Genomic DNA, 10977 nt, shown 5'->3' with positions numbered 1-10977 from the left:
GAGTGCCTTATTTTTCTTTTTAGGATGTCCTCGGTAAGGAACTTGACAACTTGATCTTCGGGAGTTGCTTAGAGTATTTAAAATTTCCAGGATTGCTAAAAAAAATACTGCTTTTGGATAGTCCATAAATGTACATCTAAAACAGTGGGGCTATAAATAAAATAATTCAATGGGCTTCTTGGAGGTTTGTGTGCTAAGTGATTAACCGCCAGAAAATAGCATTTTTTTTACTGAAGGATCATAGGGAGGGTACCTCCCTCTCCCAGCAACTTCAAAATTATGTTAAATCTCAGCTGTTAAGATTAACATTCTGTGATAGCGATCACTGATAACCTCATGAAATATAGGCTTATGCTAGGCTCCAAGGAGAAACACGTGCTTTCTTGTAGTGTCTCTTGCGTGATGAAGTGAACTAGACTATTTGGTTTCTAGGTCACAGGTGTGCTGTATGTTACTGCATTGTTGTTTTTTTTTAAGCTAAAAGCAAATCTGCCTTCACTTTGCAGGAAAGAACAAATAGTGTATTCGGGCATTCAAAATATTTATTGAAAGCACTGAACTAGGAGCTGGGAACACAATGGTGCACAAACACAGTTCCTCCCTTTGGAAGCTTACCTTTGTTTAAATGGAGGAAATGTCATCACAATTGAAAACTTCGTGAGACAAATTCCATGTATGATAGGATTTGACCGAGTCAGGGAAACCTGAGAAGGCAGTTAGGACTAAGCGTAGGTAAGTATTTATGCAAGGCAAAGCTGACCCCGTGCCATGTACAGAGGCCTTGAGCAAAAAAAATGGGTATGACCATAAGTCCAGATTTCTGACTATTGTAGTTTCTTTCCCTCTAAGTGTCATCATTTAGGTAAGAGTTGAGTGCTTAATGAGGCTTGAAGGTGGCCATTATGGGAGCTCTGGGTGTTACAAAATGAGGCTGAACAGGTAAGAGGCCAGACCACTTAAGGCTCTGTATAAAGCAAGGGGAAATCCATGATGGAAATGCACATTTGCAAGAAAAGGGGTGCTGATGGGCCAACTGCAGGCTACTACCACTGTCTATGCGAGAGATGACCACCTTGGACCAGGGTGGTGGTAAAGTTAAGGAAGAGAGATAGTTTATAGCAGATAGGAGTTAGTAATAAAGGATGTATCCATAATGACTGCTAGGTGTGTAGTCTTGTACATTTGCAAATCCAGCTGGGGAGCAGCATTTTCAACTAGCTCTTTGAATTGCCTTAGAAATCTAAGTGACCCCTTGGTACTACACTGGTTTTTAGTCTAAGCTATAGAAATAAACTATGGGAATAAATGAGATCCACTGGGGTAGTGGAAGAGGGCCTAGATTTGAGATACTCAGCTGGAGAGGTAGAACAGCGTGAGCTGCAAAGGATAGTCAGAATGGTAGAAACAATGGGAAATGCATGAAAGAAACAAAATATTGTAAGGTAGCCTAAAAGTTAACTTGGATTTGGTGACATGAAGGTGATTTTTGAGGTCCACTTTAGTGGACAGATAATTTTTTTTTTTTTTTTTTTGCGGTACGCGGGCCTCTCACTGTTGTGGCCTCTCCCGTTGCGGAGCACAGGCTCCGGACGCGCAGGCTCAGCAGCAACGGCTCACGGGCCCAGCCGCTCCGTGGCATGTGGGATCTTCCCGGACTGGGGCACGAACCCGTGTCCCCTGCATCGGCAGGTGGACTGTCAACCACTGCGCCACCAGGGAAGCCCCTATCCTTTTAAGAAACTTGGAATGGGAGAAAAAAGTGGTAGCTGGAGAAGAATTTGTTGGTGTGAAATTTGGTTGGCTTTTTTTAGATGGTAGTCTAGCTGAGAGGAAGCGGCTGAATATATTAGTACTGGAGAGAGCAGGGATGAGAAGGCTGAAGGAGATGGGCTTGAGAGGACAAGTAGAGGGAACAGGAGAAAGGGAAGGACTAGGGTTGATGGCAGCCACGGCAAGGCTTGTCTGTTGGGTAAGGAGAAGATGAAAGGTGTCCTGCATGAGTATTTGTTTTTCCTGTAGACTGCAATCACCTGCAGAGAGGAAACGTCTGAAATAGTATTTGGGGAGAATTAGCCAGGCAGACTGGAAGGGACCATTTCAGGTAGAGGGTCATGAATTTATAAGCTGAGGTCAACTGAAATCCACACATAGCCTCTTTTTTTCTGAAAGCACAAGACAAGGACACTAGAAATTAAAAGCAGCACTTAACAAACTTTTTTTTAACATTTGCAAATAATCGGTGGAACTTAATGCCACAAAATACAGTATTACAAAGAACATGTGAATAAAAACATCTGCAGTGTGAAAGCGATGCTTCAGTCATGCATTTGTGCATAGGCAGATCCACCCAGAGTTGGGAAGAACCTTTCCATCCCACTTGGTGTACTACTGCACAGCTAGCCGGCTGCAGTCCAGGATTCCAGAACTTTGAACCGAAGCATCTGGTGTTGGTTGTGGCAGACACAAGATAACTTGGGAGTTTCCAGGAAGGAAAACATGGCATCAAGTGAATAAGTTTTAAAATACTGTCTTTCCAGTTACCAAATAAAAAGGCCCTTAGGCACAAATATACTGTAGTTAAACCTTTAAAAGATGCAACAGACTCCATTATTTTCTTCTGAAGAAACACTTCTGCAGGTCCAAGATACTTGAATAATTATAATTCACAGTTTCCAAGTAAAGGTGGCACACACACCCTTCCCACCCCCCCATCCCTAGCCCTTCACTGGGATTAAGTCTCTATCTTGAGGCGTGAAGCTTGGGTAGTTTTTATTGTTTTTGCTGTGTGTTTTCCAGCCAGATTGCTTGTAGACGTCTGAGATTTTTCTTCAATCAGGCTATCTTTAGACCCGTTTCTTCTCTAGAAAAGAATGCATTTGAAAAATACAGAAAGTAAGATTCAGAGAAGAAACTACAGCCAAATCAATTTTATTAACACAAATACTAAGATTTAAGACATCACGTTATATTTAGGAAAGGTATGTAATGTCAAAAGCTGTTCAAATATTCCCTTTATTTAAATAGTTATGATAAACAACATGAAGATTGTGTTTAAATCTTAAAAAAGTTACTCTGACAGTTACATGCATAACAAATCTTACTCATGAAAATCAGGCATAAATCTCAACCCATTCCCCCAATGAAGTGTTATTTCCATGGTAGTTGCTGCTAACCCAGGCTCTCAGGCCTCCTGCTTTTCCAAGGAGGGGCAGAGAGATGAAGAGCATGGGGAGCTGGGGGTAATTTTTACTCTTCCCTGATTGTATTTTCAGTAGTCACTGAAAGAAACCTGTACAACACAATGCCCTGGGGACCCGCATCACTTGGGGCTAGAGCTCCCTGTTAGCTGCGGTGGCCCCATCCTGGAGAAATGGGAGTGGAGCTGCCAGAGCCTGAGCACCACACCCAGGGCTTCTGGAAGTGGGTCATGTCCTCCCACAGCCACAGGTGGAGGCCCTGAGGATGACACCAAAGTGCCTCCACAGCTCCCTCTTCTGCTTAACAGACCTGCTCTTAGCTCCTTTTAGAGATGGCCCAAGCTGTCAGTAGATCTGGCTAACAAGCGTATTTCCTTCCACACAAGTACCTGCCCATACATAATGAGCTACACTCCAGAATTCATTATTTTGAGATTCATTTGGGCTAAAAATAAACTACCCTCTAAGCGGCTGTCTTTCATCTGTTCCTACACTGGCTTGATTTGATTTACTCATATTCAGAGAGGCACTAATGGAGCAACAATTCTGCTAAGCATGAGGAGTACAAATCAAGCTAATTTTGGATCGTCCGACGTTATCTGTTTGGGACAGGTTTCTAGGTAACGGGAGAGGGAGGAGGACACCAGAGCATGAGTAAGTCAGGGCAGGGGAATAGAGAGCTAATATATCAGAAGAATCACTATCTTTTAAGTTTGTTGAGGGTTGAACCTATCTCTTCTGCCTGCACACCGTAAAGGAATAAGGAAAATGAATCAAAGTCCCTAATCCACCCCACTTTTACCAGGCTTCTGCATGAAAAAGTAAGGTGAGGTATAGGCAGGCCAGGCCACTAGCAGAAATCTGGCATCATTCTGGAACTTAGGAAATGCAGCTTTCCCACTTCCCCATATCATTTGCATCCTTTCTCCACATGGCAACCAGATCAGTTGTTTCCTTTTGGCACTCAGAATAAAATGCAAACAAACTCTTTCCCATGGCATCTAAGGCCCTGCATTATCCACCCTCCTTCCCCTTTACTCTGCTCAGACCTCAAACACCCCGGCCCTTTCCAGCCTCAGCTCTTTCTTCTGCTTCCATCAGCCTTTCACAAATACTCACATGGCTGGCTCCTTCTCTACCTGTGAGTTTCAGCTTTACAGGTCACTTTCTGAGACCGTCTTTGCCCTATCTTTCTAAAGTGAGGTCATATGTTCGTTTTCTAACTCAGACCTTTGTTTCTTCATAATACTTACCTAGTTGTTGTTTTTTAAATTGTTTTACCTGTTTACTTTTACGTATTATGTGTCAAGGCCAGGAGTCAGCAAACATTTTCTGCAAAGGGCCAGATTATAGACTACCTTCTGTCTCTATTGCATATTCTTTTTCCCTCCCCACAAGCAACCCTTTAAAAACATAAAAACAATTATTAGCTCCTGGACTGTATAGAAACAGGCTGCAGACTAACTTTAGCCCTTGGGCTGTAGTTTGCTGACTGTCCCAGTGAGTGCCTTGTCACTCCTTAGATGTGCTCATTAGATAGCTGTTGAATTCAAAATCAAAGGTTCCCAGAGACAAGCTTAGAATCAATGCCACTGATTAAAAGGTGCATGTGAGTTGTTCTTGTATGCAGCACAGTGACGGCTATTCTTTCAACATTTCATGTGTATAATTTTAAGTTTTTTGAGATTCCTAAATGATGGTGATTAGAGAGTCTAGAGTAGTTGGAAAAGCAAAAATACATGAAATTCCCATTTGTATTGAAGCCAACTTAAATTTAAGACCCCAAAAAAAGCTTTGAAAAGTAACAGTGCTTATTAATCTTCCCAGCAACTTTAAGAGGTAGGTTATTATCTACATTGCAAAGAAATTTAATCTTAGAAGTTAAACAATGTTCAGAGTCACACAAGTGGTGTGTGGAGACAAGGAGACACCAATGCAGGTCCTGTCTGAATGTGAAGCCTCAACTAATCATGAATGTAATTTTTTTAAAGTGCTATTGACTTGAAACAAATTGTTTGGATAAACTATTAGCTCTCTCAGATTTATCTAATCAAAAATTACACAGATTTTAGTGGAAGTTGTGGTTAACCACTCAGATCTCCATTCCAGACTGAGGCATTCATTCCCCAGCAGCTTGGAGTGTTGGCTGCCATACAGCTCAAAGCTGAGCCCCTGGCACTTCCCTGGTGGCGCAGTGGTTAAGAATCCGCCTGCCAATGCAGGGGACACGGGTTCAAGCCCTGGTCCGGGAAGATGCCACATGCCACGGAGCAACTAAGCCCATGTGCCACAACCTCTGAGCCTGCACTCTAGAGCCCACGAGCCACAACTACTGAAGCCCGCGTGCCTAGAGCCCATGCTCTACAACAAGAGAAACCACGGCAGTGAGAAGCCCGCACACCGCAATGAAGAGTAGCCCGTTTACCGCAACTAGAGAAAGCTCGCGCACAGCAACAAAGACCCAATGCAGCCAAAAATAAATAAATAAAATAAATATTTAAAAAAACCAAAACTGAGCCCCTCCCCAGGAACAGCCCTGCGCTAAAGAGAGCCACCTTGTTCAAGGTCATGCCCCCTCCCAGGGCCACCCTTTACCCAGTCACTTGCTACATGGTGAGTGTTTAAGGCCCAGCCCCCTTGTCTCCAAGTGGGATGAATCAGAAGAGCCATCTCAGCTCCAGAGCTCCCCATGGGATCATCTGATGCCTTTATTGGGACTATACCACTCAGTTCAACTCTTGCCTATCTCCTAAGAGCACTTTCCAGTATACATCCTCCATGCAAACCTCCATTGCAGAATCTCTTCCTAGGGAACCTAACCTAAATTAGCACAGGCCTTTTCTGTCCTTGCTCAAGTCACTGACAAAAATGAGTCAAGATAAGCACAGGGCAGTATATGATGGATATGCTGGAGTCAGGGTTCTTAGGTTGTCCATGAACTTCCTGAATTGTATGCTTATGTGCATTAAATATGTGCTTACATGCATTTTTATGGGGAAGAGACAGTAGCTATAATTGCCTTTCAAAGGGATCCACAATCCAAACAATCCACTGCAAACAACAGGCTGATACTGATCCATTATAAACATCAAGTTTGTTTCTGGAGTAATGATTTAAACAGATATAAATCCATCCAACAGCCTTACACAGCCTCCATGTTTTTCTATCGCATTAAAAAGAAATACAATGAGAGATGATGTCAAACACCTTGCTGAAATGTCTGCTACAGTGCTCCCCTGATAACAGCTATCTAATTCAGCTGAGTGTCACATTGATTTTGTTAAGGCAGCTAGATGCTTTGCCATGTCCTTGAGTTCCGTTTTGACCACATTTTCTAAACATTTCCAGAAGAAAAGTAATTCTCTTTGATGAAGAAGACAAATAAAATAGGACTTGAGTAATTCTCTGTCTGCCATCAGTTAACGATCAAACATGGGCCCCCTCTAAGTCTACCACTTTATCCCTGTTTCTCTGGCTCAAAAAATAATCTAGACATACTTTTAAAATTAGTGAAGCCCATTGTTTCTTTATTCTGGCTCCAGACAATCTTACGATCTTTGTTGTTTGAGGCTTTGCCCCAAGCCTCAGATCATTTTAGACCTTACACTACCTCTAGCTCTCACCCCTAATGTAACTCTTCCCAGGTTGTGCCTTGTCTTGATCACACACCCTTCCTTCCTTCTCTTTCCATGTTTTGTACATGTTTTTTTTTAAACACAGAATCTTGTCATCAGTACAACACCTTCTTAAAACTTGATTATTACCTACTTGATGAACTGTGGAGCCACCAGAACCCTGAGCATCTGAAGATCGGGTCACAGGAAGTGGAGGTACAAGATCCGTTTTTGAACTGCAGAGAGTCAGTTTTAGAATTAATGACTGAGGCAGTACCTAGAATCACAATCTGAGTTGGAAAAGGGCTATAGCAAAGTAAGCATGTTTTACATGTCTTTGTCTTCCTTACACTGCCTACCACAGTGCTTTACACAGATAGGCATTTCATAAATGTTTTTGAATTCAACGGGTTAAGTAACTTGCCCAAAATCACAGCAAATAACTAGAAGAACCAAGAATATAACATAGGTATGGTTCCCATGTGCTTTTCTTACTGTGATATGTTGTATAAATGGATTTTTGATTTGTTTCTAGAGAAACACTTATTGGCCATTTATTCTTTTTTTATAAACCTATGGAGCTATAGACAGCAATGGCCTACATTTTACAAGCAAAACAAAACAAAAAGAAACCCAGCCTATATCTCTCTCCAACGGGCTAGGCTATCTCCCAATTTGTTAATGTTTATCAAAGTTTTAAGCCTTAATTCAGAGTTTAATGGCTGACACTCCTACCCAGCAATACCAAGTACATGAATTTCCATGACTATAGTACTTTTACAAATGGATGCATAGTTATTTCATTAACACATTCATTTAACATATAGTACCTATCATGTCAAGCTGAGATATGGCCACTTTCCTCGAAAGAGAAACTAAATAACACAAAGAAACAAACTACTGTAATATATAACATTTGCTGTGGTAAAAGAAGACAAAATGCCATCAGTTCCAACAGAAACTCTTATGCCAACTTCTCTCAAATATGGATGCATTTATTATTCAAAATAGAATAGCTCATGCATTTTCTCTTTCTTCTGAAAGCTTCAGTGCATAGCTTGGAAGGGCCATAATTCAGCCTAAGTATAGTCTAGGTCTGTGCTATCCAGTATGGCAGCCACTAGCCACACATGGCTGCTTAAGTTTAAATTAATGAAAATTAATAATATTAGATTTTTAGTTTCTAGGTCACAGTAGCCACATTTCAAACACCCCATAGCCACAGATATAGAACACTTCCATCACTGCAAAAAGTTCTATTGTACTGTGCTGTTCTGGAGCCATGAGCGTGATGATGTACTCACACTTGCCTACTTACTTCACTTCTGAGAGAACGGATCGCTCTCCATCTGAACACTGGGACCTGCGATACTGGCGGTAACTTCGAGGTGAATGAGAATGCCGGATGCGGACTGGGTCACCTTGAGTCCTAAACAAGACACCAAAAACCGTGGAGACAAACAGCACAAGTCAGAACAGGATAATTTGGAGATTTTCCTTAATATTGAAACTGCAAAGGAGTAATAACTTTGAGAGTTTTAAAAAGGACTTGATTCCTCTAAGCGTGGAAAGCCTAAGTGGCTTCAATCTCACAAGTTAACAAAAGAAAACTGCCTCCATCATACATGAAAATAAAACTTTATAGTACAGTTGACCCTTGATCAATACTGGGTTAGGGATACCAACCCTGAGCGAAGTCGAAAATCCCCATATAACTTTACAGTCTGCCCTCCATGAATGAATCCCTCCATGGATTCAGCCAACCAGGATCCTTATTTAGTGTAAAAAATCCCAGTATAAGTGGACCACCTACAAACAGGCAGTTAATAAGAGAGAGAGTGATTGACGTACAGAATGAATAATTAGCTTTAATACCCTCTTTTCTACTTCTTCCTCTATAGTTATTTTTAATTTTAGTTAAAATGTAAAGACAAAGCACTGAATGGAACACCACTGAAGAGTAAGAATGGATTACTCATTTACAACTATTAATAAAACATTTTAAAAAAGATTTTCAAAGACATACTCTATTTTAGTGTATGGAATCTCTTTTAATTGTTCTTCTGACAGTCCAGATGGATCCACAAGTTCCTTTCTAGAAAGGAATGAGCATGAGAATTAAAGTTTTGATACTGATATAAATACTAACACCTTTCACAATTGGCAGGTGAGTTTCCCCCTTTCTAATCTTGTTGCAAAACACGATGTTAATAAAACTAATAGAGATATAAGCCAGGAACAAAGATTTTAAAACTAGGATGTATTTCAGGAAAAAAATGGGAGGAAAACCTTTTCTATAGCTCTTCTACCTTCTTCCAGTTTTTCTATATCCGGGATGTAGATGACTCTCCAGCCACCTCCATTTCCCTACAAAAGATCTGCTTCTCTCCCCTGTAGCAGGTGTCTTTTTTTCTTACAAATTGCTTTTCCTTGATATTTATTTATACAATATTGGCCTGTCTGAGGCTCATTTATAGGCGAGGCTAACTGGCCTCAGGAGAGGAGATGTCAGGGCTGCCTGCAGAGGTCTGCTGGTGTGGTAAGGCACCACCACTGAGTGCCAGGCTCCACAGAATGACGGCAGTGAAGGCCACCTGACAGGCTTCAGCCCGAGGTTGCCTCTTGGTGTCGGTGGTCCTCCTTGTAAATGCCTTCAAACCACATGGGTTTTAAAAACAGTACTCACTGAATATGCTTCCATAACTCTTCTTTTGCTTGAATATCGGGACTTCTCCTATAAATAGAAAAAACAACACTCATCTCTGAAAACATGCTTCATCTAACAATCTAATCTCTAACTTTAGAAGAGCTACAACATTAACAGTTTCCAGACTGTGAAGTTCTTATTTGCCAGCTGACACCAGACAAGGAAAGACTGGACAGGGAGGGCTAATGTGGGATGGTTAGTACAAAGATACCAGACAATTTATCTGCTAGCCCACTAAAAAAAAAAAAAAATCACATAAAAATCAGCCATAACCAGGGCTTCATTTAATGAAAGAGCTTAGAACTACAGGGGCAAATCTACACACCCTCCAGTGGTGGTTTTACAATGAAGAATGATTTGAGGCTTCTGTTTCTGGTCCTGCTAATTACTTCTAAGAAAAGGCAAAAGAATTCATCCTGATTCTATTAATATGAACGAGTCTCAACGTGATCTGTGATTACCTAGTGGAAGCAGCCCCACAAGGGCAAAGAAAATGGTGGGACAGCCAGATTGGCAGACTGTGCGCCACTGACCCACTGTCCTTTCTTGTTGCATCTGACGTTGCATTTCCGGGCCACGGCGTGGGCCCACAAAGCTGGAACCTATCTGTGGCCTGTGCTGCCACCCCCCACATGCCCTTCTCCATCCTATATACAGAGCCCACAGATCTCTTCTGCTCCAAGAACTACTTGAATAGAAACCGTACCACTACTTTTAACTTCCTAGAATGAGAAATTCAAAGCCAGCATTCAGGTGTTCACGCTCCCCATAATAGCAATGAAAACTGGAAATCTATGATCACAGCAATTGTCGCCACAGAATGATTTTTTTTTTCCTAGTGAGAAAATAAGCTTTCGTCAGTCCTTTCAAGAGAACCAAGGTCTAATAAAGGCCCCAAGAAACGACCCAAACCCTAACAATTAAAATGCCTGGAGCTAAACAAAGCCACTGATATTCTGTCCTGTGGAATTTTACATTCATAATCTGTATCAGCATTTCTGGGCTCAATATTACTTTCAGCGTATGATATTATCATTGCTTTCATTTTTCTCAGTTAATAAGGGCATTGCTGAAGCATTCTGGTAGGGCTTTCTGAGCTCACAGAATACAATAAACTACTTTCTAGCAATTGAATTGACTAAGTGGTTTTTCCTTTGTGGAGAAAATAAAAATCTGTAAAGACCTTTTAATCAACTCAAAAGGAGTCAAACACAGAAGATAAGGGGAAGGAGGACTTCCCTGGTGGCGCAGTGGTTAAGAATCCACCTGCCAATGCAGGGGACATGGGTTTGAGCCCCAGTCCGGGAAGATCCCACATGCCGCGGAGCAACTAAGCCCATGCGCCACAACTACTGAGCCTGTGCTCTAGAGCCCGCGAGCCACAACTACTGAAGCCTGTGCACCGAGAGCCCGTGCTCCGCAACGAGAAGCCACCACAATGAGAAGCCCACCCACCACA

The 10977-nt window shown here is 41.8% G+C and overlaps 1 protein-coding gene across 5 annotated transcripts in view; it reads right to left on the bottom strand.

The window, feature by feature from the left end:
- Positions 1 to 56: 56 nt before the first annotated feature.
- Positions 57 to 10977, bottom strand: part of EPB41L4A (erythrocyte membrane protein band 4.1 like 4A) — a 260546-nt gene continuing 249625 nt past the window's right edge. For 4 of the 5 annotated variants that reach the window (XM_089909175.1, XM_089909173.1, XM_022591117.3 and 1 more), the window contains 5 exons: positions 9498 to 9545; positions 8838 to 8906; positions 8130 to 8240; positions 6966 to 7047; positions 57 to 2860 (listed from right to left, as the gene is read on the bottom strand). In XM_089909175.1, the coding sequence (XP_089765301.1) occupies positions 2732 to 2860; positions 6966 to 7047; positions 8130 to 8240; positions 8838 to 8906; positions 9498 to 9545 (439 nt within the window). In that variant the 3' untranslated portion in view covers positions 57 to 2731. Of the gene's footprint in view, positions 2861 to 6961; positions 7048 to 8129; positions 8241 to 8837; positions 8907 to 9497; positions 9546 to 10977 lie in introns of all 5 variants that reach the window. The other variant, XM_089909174.1, reaches the window with a different exon arrangement.

Source organism: Delphinapterus leucas, chromosome 3 (assembly GCF_059928025.1).
Source record: "Delphinapterus leucas isolate spDelLeu-1000000601 "Yukka" chromosome 3, BTC_Dleu_Yukka2, whole genome shotgun sequence".
NCBI lineage: Eukaryota > Metazoa > Chordata > Mammalia > Artiodactyla > Monodontidae > Delphinapterus > Delphinapterus leucas.
This window is presented reverse-complemented; position numbering and strand designations above follow the sequence as displayed.